Source organism: Acinonyx jubatus, chromosome E3 (assembly GCF_027475565.1).
Source record: "Acinonyx jubatus isolate Ajub_Pintada_27869175 chromosome E3, VMU_Ajub_asm_v1.0, whole genome shotgun sequence".
Classification (NCBI taxonomy): Eukaryota; Metazoa; Chordata; class Mammalia; order Carnivora; family Felidae; genus Acinonyx; species Acinonyx jubatus.
Genome location: NC_069398.1, coordinates 7,470,985 through 7,488,590, shown reverse-complemented (window position 1 = coordinate 7,488,590; position 17,606 = coordinate 7,470,985). Strand labels below are relative to the sequence as shown.

General features: G+C 40.8%; 1 protein-coding gene across 11 annotated transcripts in view; it reads right to left on the bottom strand.

Annotated features, from left to right (window-relative positions):
• MRTFB (myocardin related transcription factor B) overlaps positions 1-17,606 on the bottom strand; it is a 197,055-nt gene that overhangs the window by 37,566 nt on the left and 141,883 nt on the right. For 10 of the 11 annotated variants that reach the window (XM_027043211.2, XM_027043217.2, XM_027043213.2 and 7 more), the window contains 2 exons: positions 13,826-13,987; positions 11,433-11,611 (listed from right to left, as the gene is read on the bottom strand). In XM_027043211.2, coding sequence (XP_026899012.1) covers positions 11,433-11,611; positions 13,826-13,987 — 341 coding nt within the window. Of the gene's footprint in view, positions 1-11,432; positions 11,612-13,825; positions 13,988-14,409; positions 17,554-17,606 lie in introns of those variants that run through there. The other variant, XM_053213264.1, reaches the window with a different exon arrangement.

Below are 17,606 nucleotides of genomic sequence, written 5' to 3'. Positions count from 1 at the left end.
TGATCAGAACGGTACGTGATACTTGTGAGGTTTTCTTGCTGTCTAGATCACAGTCATGCCGGCTGATTTAAGCGTGGCATTTACTTCCCCTTATGGGCCCGATCAGTCCCCTCCAGCATACGCCAGATCCACGGCCTGGCAGCATTCAGCAAGCAAGCTGCCACTCCCTGGAGGCCCCTCCACACACATGTGCTTTACAGCTTATGTCCCAGGGTCCGAGCCCGACTGGCACTCTCTTTAACCATTTCCCCCATTTCCCACAACAGTTGGGCATCTGAACAATGTACTATTCTAAGACGGCCTTGTTTGACTGAGGGCACTCTCACACCCAAAGCAAGAAGCTAATTTATTACCAAGGTCAAACAAGTAACCACTAAACCTGGGTGTGGTGTCGTATACTAACAGAGGAAGCTACCAAAGGCTTTCATAGCTTTTCTCAACAGCCTAAGAGCCTATTTCTGCTGACACTCTACTTTAAGTAGATTTTAAGTATTCACTTACTAGGAAGAGATATTAATTACTATTCTCACAAATCAGTTAAATGTTGCACAGCAATTACTACATGGACTTAACGATTACCAGCCTTAATTTAAGAAAAAAAATCTCTTCCTTTATCACTCTGCTGCCCTGCCCACAACTCTCAAATTCATTACAAGAATCAAAATCAGTTCTTTTGCTGATGTACTTGGGTTTAAGAATAGCAGACTGTATTTTCCTTCCTTAAAATAAATGACCTGAGAACTCAGAGGCTATTCAGCAGCAAGAAATATGAAGCTTGGCACATACTAGTTATTCAATAAATATTTGTTTAATGGGTGAATGGAAATTCCTTGTGGCTTTACTCATGCTGGGTCACACTCTCAAGGCCGGCTGAGACCGTGAGGATGTGTGTGAGTGTGCAATGAACTGTGCGTGCCCATGACGGCTCTCTCCCTAAGCACGGTTTTCCTTTCGCCACTGATTTCCACTTGTAAATAATTATTACTAACAGTGAGGGTTGACAATAAAAAGATGTGACTTTTGAAAGATGGCTACACAGTAACCCCCTTACCCACGGTTTATCTTTCTGCAGTTTCAGTGACCCATGGGCAACTGTGGTCCTGAAGGAGACGATCCGCCTCTGACATAGGGTCACAAGGTCAATGACAGCTTAACCCTACATTGCAGGCCTTTGTCATTCACCTCACTTCATCTCCTCAGGGAGGCATTTTTATCATCTCACATCATCAGAAGAAGAAGGGAGTGTACAATCATGAGATATTTTGAGAGTGGAAGCCCACATTCACATAACTTTTATTACACTTATAACTGTCCTATTTTTACAGTCGTTAATCCCTTACTGTGCCTCCTTTATAAGTTAAACTTTACATTGGTATGTACATATAGGAAGAAACCAGGGTATACAGTGTTCTGTGCTATCAGCGGTTTCAGACACCCCCTGGGCTCTGGGAATGCATCCCCTGTGGGTAAGGGGAGAACACTGCACTTGATTTCATTCAAAGAGAAGTGAAAGAAACGAACTTCTCCAGGAGTCTTGACACCTGTACTCCAGGCTGACTTCTGCCCCCAAATGGCCCTGAGACAGCCGCTTCCTTAACGAACCTCTGACATGAAGGGAAGCTGATGGCCAGCTAAGTCACTGCTTTAAGGATATGGTTTTAAATTATTTGTTTTCCTCTCACTTTGCACATTTTTTGGAAGTGAGGATATTTATCTCTGGGTCAATTTTCCCATAGGGAAAAACATTCCTTGGCTGTTAAATAATTGGCATATGAAGTAGAATCACATATTTGTGTGTGTGTGTGTGTGTGTGTGTGTGTGTGTGTGTATAATATATATGTATATGTATATATGTATACATATAGTATATTTAAAAATTGTATATACAAAGGTGTGTATATTCATATGGGTGTGTGTGTGTGTTTTGTTCCTTGCAGATAAATTCTACTAACTGGCAAGCTATTTTACCCCTCCAGCCCCCCAATGACTAATGCGATTGCAGTGATGCATTTGACAGCTGTCAGTGTTAATAATCTGGAAAATAATCCAGTAGCATAATGTGCTATCAATTATAATATTTATGAAAATGTTTCTCCTGTATTTCTAAGACCTTGTCTAACTGACTTCAGCCTTGATTACAGATACTCTCATCTTACTAGTTCTTTTCATTGTGACTCTGCTACCCAGAAAAAGAGAGGCCCCCCCCCACCCCCCAGCCCAGCATTAACACAAGAATGACCCAACTGAGATACGGTGATTATTCACATTACCTTATCTGATGATAAATTCTGGTTAAAATGGGAAAAACGTCTAAACTCTTCTTTACATTTGCCAGTCTTTGTTATGTGCCTTAGAAATGACCCCTTAAATAACCTTACATCCTAGCTAGACGTTAGGATCCTAGTGACTAGAGTTACCCAAAAATCGAGGTATCAGTACTTCTGAAACGACAGTATTCCAAAAAAGACGAAAACAATATACAAGCCATAAAGGACACCACACTTATTTTACCCCATCATAAAGTAAGCAGTATGTTAAAATCCTAAAAGAATACTTCAAATGTTTAAATTTCCACTGGCACCTAAGGTCACCTTTTGTACTTTCAAAATTTAATCTCAAATGATTCAGAATCTTTTCTCCAAGGAAACAAAAGAGCTGCAAGCTTTGCTCTGTTTTATTCGATCTGAGTGCTGTTCCCAAACTACAGGTCTCATGACCGCCAATTCTTCAACTGTCATCATGACACCGTGACAGACAATGTCAGGAAAACACTGTTGTCTAATGAGGGATACTTAGGCTTTAAACAAAACCGAAAAGATTCAGTCTTTGAATCTTAAAGACTGACTTTTCTCCTTCTTAGAAATTGCTAAGGGTAAGTTCTGCTACCAAAGAAAAAAATAAGTCAAGGTAAATGTTTAAGCTGATTATAATTTTATAATGTATCAGGTGTCTGCACTGGTTCCTTCTGAAAAGATGATACACTTGTCAAGGACCAATCACTGTTCTCTGGTAAGTTCCTTTTTTATTAGATTTCTTTATGCAATCCACAGGGGCAGAAACTAGATATTTAAAAACAAAGCTTTTTTGGACTGGAGATTTTACGTCTAAAATACATGTGTTTTTAATTTAGGATACAGCACAGATCTTCATTAAGATGGGAGTATGCAAATAAGAAATTCAAAATGCAATCATTCTTTAAATATTGTTTCCATACTCTGATCCCCAGACAAATAAAACAAATGCTAGTCAATGAATGGGCTGAATACAAATCAAAAACACATGCTTTGTATATTTAATAGATGGATACTTAATGTAAATTCTAGTTTTGCTAAAATATATCACTTAGCACTGACCACTTTATGTAATACACAGTTACAAGTTAAGATATTTCATTTTTTAAGTTTTTATTTATTTGTTTTGAGAGAAAGAGAGAGCGTGAGCTGGGGAAGGGCAGAGAGAATCCCAAGCGGGTTCTGTGCTGTCAGCACAGAGCCCAACTTGGGGCTCGATCTCATGAACAGTGAGATCATGACATGAGCCAAAATTAAGAGTCGGACGCTTACAGTGAGATCATGACATGAGCCAAAATTAAGAGTCGGACGCTTAAGTGACTGAGCCACCCGGGTGCCCCTAGGCCTTTTATTTTTAGAACAAGGAGCTGAACATTAATATTTTGGCACAATATCTAGTGAACATTTGGTTAGTACGTTTGACCTGGTTAGTAAAGAGGATCTGCATGTATCCCTCATTTTAAAAATCTATTATTTAAAAAGATTGTGGTAAAATACACATAAGTTACCATTTAGGGGCACCTGGGTGGCTCAGTCGGTTAAGCTTCCAACTTCAGCCCCAGTAATGATCACGCAGTTTGTGAGTTCCAGCTCCGCATTGGACTCTGTGCTGATAGCTTGGAGCCTGGAGCCTGCTTTGGATTCTGTGTCTGTCTCTCTCTGCCCCTCTCCTGCTCGCGCTCTCTCTCTCAAAAATGAATAAACATTAAAAAAAAATTTTTTTAAGTTACCATTTCAACCATCTGATGTATTAAAAAAATTTTTTTAATGTTTATTTTTGAGAGAGAGAGCATGTACAGGGTTGGGGCAGAGAGAGAGGGAGAGAGAGGGAGACACAGAATCCGACGCAGGCTCCAGGCTCCAAGCTGTCAGCACAGAGCCTGACGTGGGGCTTGAAGGCACAAACGGCGAGATCATTACTGGAGCTGAAGCTGGATGCCTAACTGACTGAGCCACCCAGGCGCCCCTAAAGCCTTTTAAAGTGTATAGTCCTATGGCATTAAGTATATTCCCACTGTTCTGTAACCATCAGTACCATCCACCTCCAGAAAAACGGAAACTCTCTTTCCATCGAACGACTCCCCATTCTCCCCTCCCACCAGCCTCTGACAACCACCATCTACTTAATGTCTATATGAATTTGACTATTCTAGCTCTTCATAAAGTGGAATCATACAACATTTTTCCTTTTGTGATCGGCTTATTTCGTTTAGCATAATGTCCTGAAGGTTCATCCATGTTATAGCGTGGGTCGCTCAGAATCTCCCTTCTCTTTTAAGCCTCCACAACATTCTATTGCATATACACGCTGCATTCATTTGTCAGTGGCCACAAGGGTTGCTTCTACCTTTGGCTCTTGTCCACAATGCTGTGAACACGGCTGTACAAATACCTGCTCAAGTCCCTGCTTCCAACCCTTTTAGGCACTTACCCAGAAATGGAATTTCTGGATCATACGGTAATCCTATTTTTAGCTTTTTGAGAGAACTGCCGTACCATTTTCTGTAGTGACTGTACCATTTCACAATCCCACCCAGAGGGCACAGGGATTCCAATTTCTCCACATCCTTACCGACGCCTGTTAATTTATCTTGTTTGGATAGCAGTCATTCTAGTGGTGTGAGGTGACACCTCATGGTGGATTTGATTTGCATTTCTCTAGTGATCGGTGACGGTGAGCATCTTTTCATGTGTTTATTCACCATTTGTTGATCTTCTTTAGAGAAATCCCTATTCTGGTCCTTTGTACGTTTTATTTTTTTTAGTGTTTATTTTTGAGAGAGAGACAGAGTGCGAACAGGGGAAGGGCAGAGAAAGAGGGAGACACAGAATCCGAAGCAGGCTCCAGGCTCCGAGCTGTCAGCACAGAGCCCAACGCGGGGCTCAAACTCACGAAGCACGAGATCATGACCTGAGCTGAAGTCGGACGCTCAACCGACTGAGCCACCCAGGTGCCCCTGTATTTCTTAAGTAACACAAAGAACAGCTGTCATTATGAGTTATAACAGGGTGATATGGGACGATGTGCTGGAAAAGGGTCTTAAGAAGAATCTCAAACTGATGGCATAATGAGAACAAAGTTATTACTTTAAATCCTGTGCAGGTCAGAGAGATGCTCTCTTAATGACACCTGTAATACGTGTAATGTAAGTAGCTCAGCGCCTGGCCCAAATAAGTGCCCAGCAAATGTTGGCCATTCTTTTTCATCCTCATCTCAATTATATTTGATAAACCCTAACTGATTTATGAATACAGAGGAAAGGCCTATTCTGTAGAAAGTATACTTTCCTATTGGTCACAGGAGAACAGAGTTAGGAGCTGGGTTGGAACACAACTTCACAGTTAATGCTGGAAACCAGCTCCAAATCTAAGTCCTCTCGACATGTAAGTTACATACAACAAGATTGGAAGGGTAACAATAGAAATTACCGCCAATATCTTTGATGCCCTAATTTAGGCCTTTATTGATAAGCATTTGTAATAAAAGTGAGTCCTGTTGTAATTATTTAATGTATGTGTACATGACCTTGCTCATTTTGTGAGCTTAAACCTAAGGTGTCTATATTATGTGGGAAAGGTCGTCTAGCTAAAAGTTGCTTGATACAATGGGAAAAAATGTACCAAGCTCTTCTAATCCCGTCCTCATGAAAGTACACAGAGGATCCGACCCACAAGGTTCCTTCTCAGCCCTACTTCCAATTCAGCACAGGAGTTGTCCCCGCAGCACAGACTTGGAAAATGTCAGGTCACACGTACAGTTAAGCATGTGGGTGCTTATAATAAACGATTAATTAAATGGCTTAAGAAATCGCTGAGGGAGTAAAGGTCTTCAGATTAAAAGCACCAGTGTAACAGCTCCTGGTGCTCACATGTAACTAGCTGTTTTTAATTTTCTACAGCTTTCCATTGTTCAAAAATTTCTTAGGCATAAAATAAATTGAGCTCCACCAATGTGTGATGTCTGCTCCATTAATGTTGTGGCAAGTTCCTTTCCATCTGTACTTTGATCGGAATTGAAAAGAAAAGAGAATCATCCAAGGAAGGGCAGTGCTAGTCTCTTACAGACCACACAGAATTACATATTTCAAAGAAGAATTTTTTTTGGTGGAATGTACATTTTGAAGGAAGGATATGCTGGATATTATGTGTTTTATTATTTCTGTTTTGTAAGGAATCTATCTTTTATCTGAATATTTTCCTGTAGGACTCAATCCTCTGGTATCTCTCCGTGTGTTTTGAGAAAGAAGTCAGGAGACAACATGTTGTAACACATTTTGGAATTAAGCAAGCCATAAAACAATCTTAAGCCTAATTTCCTCTAAAGTAATTATCTGTAAATATAACTTTTAAAGAACTAGAAAGAAATTCCCTACACTGGCCCTGAGATTTATATTAGGCCAAATAAAAAAACAATTGAATAGGAAAATTAGAAAAATGTGTTTTAATCATGTGATTAAATGTGTAGCGCGAAGTGATGACTAATTAACATACAAAAAAGCCCTGGTTCCGGCAAACAAGAAGAAAGCGAAATCTATGACAGTTACTCTAAGTGGGGTCTATGGACTTTTGTTACCTGCCTGCTACAAGTACGGGAAGTCCCACAGAAATCTGGTGCTACCCTACTACTTTCGCTGTGTTGTGCAAGAAGACTGGTCCACAATGATCTGGAAAACAAGCTATGTAAAAAACACACACTAGTCTTTCACTCCAGGCAACCTGAGGACCACTGGTCTATAGTAACAAAATTCGCCATCCGAACTCCTGCCCTGAGTTTCCATTTTAAAGACTGAAAACTAAGACACCCAAGTTATAAGCTGCCTGTGTTGTTTTGTTGTCCTGTCTTTATACGGACTGTTTCCATAACAGGGAGGAGACTGACTTTGGGGAAGTACAGTGATAATTCTAAAGCAGGAAAAAAGAAATTACAGAGATAATCTCCCAAGTTTTTCATTCATTCAAGCAATAAGCACTTGCCGTGTGCTGGACCCTGCATGTTCAGGATGACGTCACCAAGATAGAATGAGGGGACATCCCAGCCCTTTTGAAACTCGATGTCTAATGAGAAGCAGTGTTTTCAGGTACTTTTCCCTTGAGCTACGGATGCGAAACTAATCATGTTTAGGGAAACAAATATATTTTATATATATATGAAGTGAGATGCCTGGACAAATTCATAAACCAACACTAGAGAACAGTGAAAACAATTAAAGTACAAAATGTGCCAAAACAGACCCTAATTGTCATTTCTAGATGACACAAAAATCCCCAAGACGTTATAGGCATCACAAAGTTGCCTGTGCAATCGACTGAAAAACAAACCCCCCAAACCTACAACATACTTAGAATCCTCCTCAAGGATTATTTTTCTTCAACATCAGTAGAGCACAGTTAACAGGGAGATGCTTCTTTAATCGAGTGAATCGAGGTGTGATATAATAATGAGAATCTTTGTCAGATTCTTTCCTTATAAATACTAACACACTTACTACAAGGGAATTTTATGAAGGACATGCCACGTAAGAAGGTCTCAAGGTTTGTGGTGCAGAATTATGTGACAGGTAAACGTGCGGCAGGCCAGCCTGAGGTTCTAGGTTCTTCTACTTGGATGTCTATGCAGGCAGCATACCCCTCTCTCTGAAGTGGGGCTTCCGGCGCAGGCCGAGCCGACAGATAAAAAGCAGACTGTTAAGGGTCTGCACGTAATAGGCAGAGCTGGGGCTGCAGCAACATCAGTGTTCTAAAAGCCAGTGTTTAAGTTCCCGACGACCCCAGGGCTTCATGTGTATTGCGCTGGCAATAAACTGACCAGACTGATTCTTCAGGAAACACTGCTATTCCTTTATTCCTTCAAGGAATTCAGGAATGTCAGCCCACGGGGCGGGACTCTCTCTGGTTAAAGGTTCTCACTTAGAAACTTAGCTGGAGACCAAGTTTCAAGAGCAAAGCAGAAGACTTAATACAAGCAGTGCAGAGACGGGAAAACGCTAATCTCCTACAACACAGGGGGGCTGTCATGAGGCCATCACCAGGCAGATGGCTGACAGGACAAAAATTCCATGTCACTAAAGCCAAGCCCACTCCGATAGCTGTCTGATATCCTGACCTAAGCTGAGAACAAACAACCAAGATGGGTAAGTAGAACTGTTTTTTAATGGTATTGACTTGCATACCTGACATTCTTTTTAGCCCTATTTTTAAAGCTCAAACCCAGGGCACAGCAAATATGTGAGAATACAGTAGGGGCTGGGCTCCCTTGGTCTCCCTGTCTGCCTGCTCAGACCTCAGGCCGTGGGTCTGGTCGCTGACCCCACCTCCTTCCAGACCAGGTTCTAGCCAAGCAGAGAGGCCAGTGGCTCTCACCCTGAAACTCTGATAGGACAATCTGAACCCAGCTGCCCGCACTACCTTGGATGAATCTGAGCCGGAGAGGCTCTGCTCTCAAACGGAAGAACACAAACACTGACTGCTTCTACAATCCTGGCATCAGTCAGCGCTTGTGCTGAATTCAGTTCAACATTCACTGAGCACTTCTTCTGTACCAGGCCCGGTGCTGGACGTTGCAGACGCACAGACACATCACACACACACACACACACACACACACACACACACACACACACTAAAGTAGCTCTCGTCCCTCTCTGAGTGTCAAAGTCCCTCTCCTCAAGGGCTCACAGTTTAGTTGGAGGCATCGACACAATATGCAAACGCATGAATGTATTTCAGATCATGGTGATAAGGTCAGTAAGGAAAATCCTGTGGGAAGACCTAGTCCCTAACAAACAGACATTCAGGAATGAGAAGAAATGCTGAAAGAAAATATGCAAACATTTTTAATCACCAAATTTCCATACCCCTCTGAACCCACGCCTCCCCTGGTGTAAGGGTTAAGGCAGGTAATTGCTAAATTCCTTCCCAACTCAAAAATGCTATGATACTTGGCTTTAACAAGAACATTTTCTACTGAACTTAACCAGTTCCATTAAGTAGTTCAATAGCTCTGGCTTAAAGATAACTAAATAGCATTAAAATTTCAGTAAGGCAAAAAAAGACTATAAAGAGATGAACAACTAACTTATGTGCAGCATAAGACTTCTTACATAACCAAACGAAACATGAACACCCATTGGAAAGTAAGAAATGGGAATTTCCAATGCAATTATTAAAAACTATTTGTTAGATTCCTTTGCATGCACTAGATTTTCAGTTCCCAAAACAATCTGACACATAATACGTGCTCAGTAAATATTTGTCGAACAAAGAAGTTCAATCTAACCCAAATCAAGAAGCCAGTTACAACACTGAACTCTCCAAACAGTGTGCGAGGTTTACAGTGAAGACATTACCTACCTGTGGTAAAGACACAATGACTGTGGGAACCGTATTACCTTCTTGGAAGGCAGTTGAAATGCCCACCTTTTACCTAAAAAGGTCCAAATCCATTTCAAAACCTGGTAACTATCCAAAGAAATAATCAGACAAGTGCCCAACAACGTATGCATAAAAAACTATGGAGGGGGCGCCCGGGTGGCTCAGTCGGTTGGGCGTCCGACTTTGGCTCAGGTCATCATCTTGCAGTCCTGAGTTCGAGCCCCGTGTTGGGCTCTGTGCGGACAGCTCAGAGCCTGGAACCTGCTTTGGATTCTGTGTTTCCCTCTCTCTGCCCCTCCCCTGTTCGTGCTCTCTCTCTCAAAAATAAATAAACGTTAAAAAAAGAAAACCTTCTGTGCATCAAAGGACACTATCAGTAAAAGGTGAGGACCAACACAAAGAATGGGAGAAATATTTGCTAATCATATACCTGATAAGGGGTTAATATACAAAAAACTCCTATAATTTAATAGCAGAAAAACAAATAATCTGATTAAAAATGGACAAAGGACTCAAACAGACATATCTCCAAAGATGACATACAAATGGCCAACAAGCATATGAAAAGATGCTTAACAGCACTACTCATTAGAGAAAGGCAAATCAAAACCACAGTGAGATACCACTTCATAACACTAGAATGGCTATTATCAAAAGAGCATAAACTATTAAGTGTTGGTGAGGACGTGGAGAAACTGAAACCCGCGCATGCGGGAGTGTGAAATGGTACAATTGCTATGGAGAACGGCACGGAGGTACGTTAATAAACTAAACACAGAATTACCATGTGGCCCATCAATCCCACTTTTGGGTATATGCCCCAAGGAACTGAAAGCAGGGTCTCAAAGAGGTATTTCCAAACTCATGTACCTAGGGCTGTTACTCACAATAGCCAGAGATGGAAGTCAATGACTGCCAATGAGTGGATACACAGAGTATGGTATATATCCATACAATGGACTGTCATTCAGCCTTAAAAATGAAGGAGATTCTGTCACATGCTACAACATCAACAAACCTTGAAGGTATTACGTTAAGTGACATAAAAAGGCAAATATTGCATGATTCCATTTATATGAGGCATTTAAAGGAGTCAAATTCATATGTACGTATGTACATATTTACTTAAATTCCAGTATAGTTAACACACGTCATATTAGTTTCAGGTGTACAATATAATGATTCAACAATTCTATACATTACTCCTTGCTCATCATGGTAAGTGTACTCTTAACAGCCTTAACCTATTTCACCCATCCCCCACCCTAAAGGAGTCAGATTCTTAGAGACAGAAATGCAACGATGGGCGATCATCAGGGTCTGGAAGGAAGGGGGATGGGGCGTTACTGTTTAATGGCCACAGTTTCAGTTTTTTAAGACAAAAAGTTCTGGGTATTTGTTGCACAACACAAGTGTACTTAACACTACTGAGCTATAGATTTTAAAATGGTTAAGATGGCAAAAAAAAGGGGGGGGGGGAGGGGAGGGTTATATTTTATAGTGTGCGAATTATACCCCCAACAAAAGTTATGTGAAACATTTTAAAAAGCAAGTTACACAACCATTTGTAAAATAAAAGTGTGTGTATAGAACAGAAATGAAATGTAAGAATCTACTGAAAAATGTTAACAGTGTTTGTATTATAGGTGAAAAAGAAGTCTGTAGTTTCCCACACTTTCAGACTTTTCTTCTGGAGAAAATGTAATTACCTTGATATACAAAAAACAGGGCATGGTCTCTATTAAGGGGCAGAAACAAGAAAGCTGATACCTGGGCTGGAGTGCTTGTAGTCACGGGAGACGGCGATTCACTAACTTTTGGCTCAGTCGGGGAAGCGGCGGACCCCTGCGAGTCCTGGCTGGCTGGCTGGTCTGGAGACAGAGCATCACTGCTGTCTTCGTCAAATGAGAAATCGCCCTGAGTTTGAGGATAGTCCTCCTTCCCAACGCCTAAAGAAAGAAATGACTTTCAACTTAAGTTGACCTTGGAACACCAAGCTTACAATGATAAAGAAGGAGAAACACTGTTTAGTACAAGAACTTAAGAAGCTGGTTTAAAAAAAAAAACTGACGGGGCTCCTGGGTGGCTCAGTCGGTTGAGCGTCCGACTTCGGCTCAGGTTATGTATGATCTCACTGCTCGGGAGTTCGAGCCCTGCACTGGGCTCTGTGCTCACAGCTCAGAGCCTGGGGCCTGCCTCGGATTCTGTGTTTCCCTCTCTCTCTGCCCCTCCCTGACTCATGCTCTTTCTCTCCCTCTCTCAAAAATAAATAGTAACACATTAAAAAAAATCGAACATAATGTACTTCCCAGAGGAAGAACACACCAGTCACTACCTATGATGAATACTTGGGGAAGAAAGTCAGATCAGATCAGTCTGAATCAGATCAAGCCTTTGGATCCAACTACCAGTTTCAGGAAATACAGAAGACAAAAAAAGTTTTTAATGACACTGGGAATGCTAATGCATTCAGTAAAATCCAGTATGTGGGCATGGCTAGAGAACAGAAGGCTTTTTCACCAACAAAGTAAGAAAAGTTAGAAGACCCACCCAGGAGATTAAGATTTAAGAGCTATATCAGCAAAGACAAGGTGTGAACCTTGCTTGGGCCCTGATGTGGAATACAAGTGTTAAAAAACATTAAGAGGCACGGGAGAAAATGGAGCTATGGTTCGGTATCTGTGGATGAGTCCTACTTCATGGAGAGGCCCAGTTATGCTGATGCCTTGCCTTTTGGGGCCCATTTCTTTGGGATTGAATGGAATCATCATTGAATGTACTACTTAGAATTACTGACTACAAATTGCCTGAGATTTAAACCCATACTCATGCAAAATATGAAGTCCCCAGAGTAATGGAAACAAGACTAGTTTTTACAGCAGGATATTAACTTTTCAAAATTGCTTGCTGAACAAGCGGTATTATTATTATTATTTTTTCTGCTAAAACTTGTGCCAGAATATAAAGTATGCGTGGTGAGGAAACATTAGTAACTATGATAAGATCAGGATAAAATGGACAAATTTTACCATTCTTAATAAATACATCTGTCCTCATGTGCTATTTACGTTGTTGAACTAACACTGAACAAGATATTCATCTTTCCTAGAAGTACACAGAATTAAGTAATGAAAAATCTGTAAGGATCTTAAACAACACAACAGAAATTAAATAGTATAATGAGTAAGTTGAATTAAGAAAACATGGGGCGCCTGCGTGGCGCAGTCGGTTAAGCGTCCAACTTCAGCCAGGTCACGATCTCGCAGTCCGGGAGTTCGAGCCCCGCGTCGGGCTCTGGGCTGATGGCTCAGAGCCTGGAGCCTGTTTCCGATTCTGTGTCTCCCTCTCTCTCTGCCCCTTCCCCGTTCATGCTCTGTCTCTCTCTGTCCCCAAAATAAATAAACGTTGAAAAAAAGAAAACGTCAGAATGAGGGGCGCATGGGTGGCTCAGTCGGTTGAGTGTCCAACTTCAGCTCAGGTCATGATCTCACGGTCCATGAGTTCAAGCCCCACATCGGGCTCTGTGCTGACAGCTCAGAGCCTGGAGCCCCTTTGGATTCTGTGTCTCCCTCTCTCTCTGCCCCTCCCCACCTGTGCTCTGTCTCTGCTGAAAATGAATAAACATTAAAAAAAAAATTAAAAAAAAAAAGATGTCAGAATGAAATTGGAACTTAAGGACAGAAACCTCAGACGTGACAAGAGGAACTTCTGTGTTAACTGGTAAGAGATGCTTCATCTACCTTATTACATAAAAAACAAACAAAAATCCCAAGAATAACGGGAATCGGTGCAAGTATTAATCGATTTCTAATTCACCCAGAAAACAATACTCATGATCGGTGCTGGCTTTTTTATTTTAATGTTTATTTATTTTAAGAGAGAGAGAGAGAGCATGTGCACGAGAGGGGGAGGGGCAAAGAGAGAGGGGGAAAGAGAGAGAGAGAGAGAGAGAATCCCAAGCCGACTCCACACCGACAGCACAGAGCCTGACGTGGGGTTCGATCTCATGAACCAGGAGATCATTACCTGAGCCAAAATCAAGAGTCGGACTCTTAAGTGACTGAGCCACCCAGGTGCCCCTGGTGCTGGCTTTTTAAATTAAATTTGTTTGAAACTTCCAAGTTTCTCTTTCTCCCAGAAATAATAAATTTTTAGAGTCTTGCCTATAATTGCTTCCTTAACACTGGAGTCTACAGGAAGGATGTTTTTCTCTACCAGCTCCATAGGACCAGGTCTTTGAGCAATCTTTTCATTCAGATCATCCGCTAGTCGAGCTCTTTTCAACTTCATCTGAGTAGCCTGCAGGGATGGTTCTGCAAATGTTTCTAAAAGAGGAAACATAGTTTTAACCATTACTTGAATTACTCGGTTCCATAATGTTACTTCTGGCCAAGTGAATCTAATTTAATTTAAACTGGGTTAAACATATTTATGTGTTCTCAACACACTGATGGAAAGAGAAGTAGGCTGTTTAAGAATGCTGTAGTGTACGCTGTATATTTTTAGTCCTGGATACTTTATACTGTCTACATAATGCCCTTAGACGCAAATTAACATGAACTCAAGCCAAAAATGTGGTACTGCTCTTGTTCATTTATGGTGAGAGGATCACAGTCACATTTGTTAGGTATTGGGAGGTCTGGAGGATGAACCCGAGGGACGTGGTCCATCCGTGGCCCAAGAAGTGTCCAGGTGTGATCTGGCCTCACTGCAAAGTCAGCTGCGAGACGTGGCACTGTTCTCTTACTTAGTTAGGTCCTAAAGCTTCTCTGCAGGAGCCAAAGGAAGAGCCAGAATCAAATTCTTGGGTTGATCCTTGTGTGTCTCAGTCAATCATCCTCACTAAGAATCTGGGTTTATTTCTGGGTATATAACCTTGGAACATTCAATTACATAGTCCTATGTCATAAAGATAGATGTCAATGGTCATAAAGAAGGCTCAGCTCATCTACTTGCAAACAGGAAGTTGTACAACAAATGCAAAAGTAACGTAAGTATCCTAGCTCATTCATCTGGGTAACTGTGTCAATGACTTGGCTTCTGGTACCTCTCATTAACATTTTATTACATTGTTCTAAGTAATGTTTAGAAGTGATTAAAAACATGGTGAGGTGTTAACCCCAAATTCTGAGTTGACAGTTGCCTGCCACTTAAATTATATAGCAGAAGGTCTTTTAATGAAAATCCCCATAAGTTATCTCAGGATTAACTGATGTTCTCTTTTTAGTGGGTACGACATCCTGGCTGAAGCCCAAAGCACACCAAAAGCCCACGGCCCGTGAATTACTCCCCAGCACATCCGAGTGCTTCTCCTTCCACCAGCTGAATTACATGCTTACCAAAGCTCAACCTTGATGGTCCACAAAACAGTTCATATCATTTCATATCTGTCAATACATAGTTTAACTACATCTTATAGGAAAATGATAAACTTCAAAAATAAGACTATTTCTTGGGAACCTAAGTTAAATCCTTTGGAATGATTTGATAAAGGTGGGTTATTACAGAATAAGTCACTGTCAAATTAGGGCAATTAACAACTAAAATATCTGGGAAAAATGATAAAATCTAGGATTTTCCAACTCAGATTGCTTTTCAAGTGTCTTTATGTTGTTTTTTCCACCCTAAATGGAAATTGTAGATGACGTATGATAGCTGTGCTTCATGCAAGAAAGATGATGTAAACTCCATTCACTTCCCTAATGAGGGCCCTGGTCTTAAATCAGAGTGTTGGCTAATAAATGAACATTTCTGTAAGTGAAGATATCATGCGTGACCTCTCATTTTTAACATTTTCCTGTATAACCTTAGGCTGTGGCCCCCATCTTATTACATAAACCACTTCTAACCACACAGGAAGATGACAGGTAGAGAGAATGAGACCATGCCAATCACTCTTAGGGTGATTTTAAATGCTGTTGTTAAGATCTAGGTAGGACAGTCTTCTGCCTTTCTCCTTTCTCCCATCAACATTTCCATGTCAGGAATATGTCTGGAATGAAAATATCCCAAAAGTAAATAATGAGACGCTGGGATTTTGGTATGTTTCTGTTTTTGGTCTTGTGATCTCCTCATCTCCACGATGCTGAGGTTAGATTTTAGCTGAACTTCAGAAAAATAATTTAGACTTTTGCCTGCCAAACATCCAATTCAATCAAAATTGGGGTAATGTTAAAATAAGTTGGGGGGTTTTAAGTTATTTTTTAAAATTACAAACAATATATATTCTTTCTTACTTTAAAAATCCCAACTTGAGAACAGATGCTAAAAAAACATCAGTTACGGGCCCGCTCATGCACATAGTTAGGTTTTTAACCATTGGGTAATCTTTTCTTCTTCTTCTTTTTTTAAAGCAAATATGATTCTTTTTGATAGTTAAATGTATTTGCTTTGGTTTTAATTATATTAATAAAGCCTGTTACAATTAGAAGGCAAGCTGAAACAGACAGCATTGTTCCTTCAAAAATGTCCTTTATAGGTCGAGGTATTTTTAGGTGCGGAAGGAGCCCCGTCCCCAGTTACTTACCACCACAATTGCTTCTTGAAGATTCACTTAACCCTGACATTTTTTGGTAGCTGTTTCTACCCTACCACTTGAGTTCTGGAAAAGCTTTTTTAGCCCAATGGACTTCTGAGAACACACTAAGAGTAGTGGAAGGCATATACCCGTCACTTCCCACCCCAGATATGGAGATAGTCACATAATCATAGATTCTTTGGATTAGAAGAGACCCTACTTGGGGATGAAGATACCAACTTGCTACTTGGAATTTGTTTACAACATCCTACTGTAGTGTCATCCTGTGCTTCATCCCCACCACAACAGCCTGTTTACTGCCATCGAGCCCTTTTCACAATCTGTAATTCATTTGTTTTGCCTGTTTATTATCTGTCTCTGCTACTAGATTGTAAGCTTCATGAAAGCAGGCATGGATCTGGCTCATTTGCTGGGTCTCTGGGGTCTAGTTCACTGGCCAATGAATGACCGCCTCAAATGAGCATAACCTTATTGCTTCTGGGAGAGTTTTAAACATGTCTGACCTTCAGGATATTACTCCTTATGATGAGCGCCAATCTAATACTTTGTAATATCAACCTAATTCTAATACTAACTCTATCATTAGACCAGAGGAATAAATATAATATTCCTACTTGAGAAGAGTCTCTGAATCTTTGTGAGAAATTTCCAGATTCTTTCTGTATCATCTCAGGGTTTAACACACTCAAGACTATCACGGGTCAAGCTCCTAGTCCTTGCTTAATAAATCAGTCTGAGGAACAAAACAATGAAAGAAAACGTACTCAGGAGCTTATGGTGGGGGGCAGGGGATACTTTCAAGAATGCTCTGTCTTTAGACAGAAAAACATTCTGGTCTGAGTCATGTGTCTCACTAGAGACAGAACAGAACTGTCCCTACCAGCTTCACAAGTGATGAAGCTAGACCACTGAGGAAATCCGGTGGGCTAAGTGGAGAGTATTTATATTAATGGTCAGATCAAGCTGGACTGTTGTGGGTACGTAATGACAAACAAAAGATGTTAGGTGTGGGCAGTGCACCAGGTAGATATAACAGGGTCCATCCAGATAGGTGAAAATCTAGGGTTACACTTGTGGCCACTGTACCCTTTATGACTTAATGGGAAAATATTCCTCACTGATGAAGAAATCCTCTGGACCAAAAATGTTTTTCCAGAACAGATGGTAGAGACATCTACAGCACCAGTTGGTGGGGCAGAGTCAGTTCATCAATTGGTTATTTGGAGAATCAAACCTTCCCCATGTATCTAACATAACATTTTAGCTTTGGGTCTTCATGTTGGCTATCCAATTTGGAGGATGTCAGCCTGTGGGGTAAAAAGTTATTAAGATGGGAATAAACAGCAATGGTGGAATTCTCACTTCTTTTCTTGAGAAAATGCAGCAAAATAAGCAGAAATAAACAT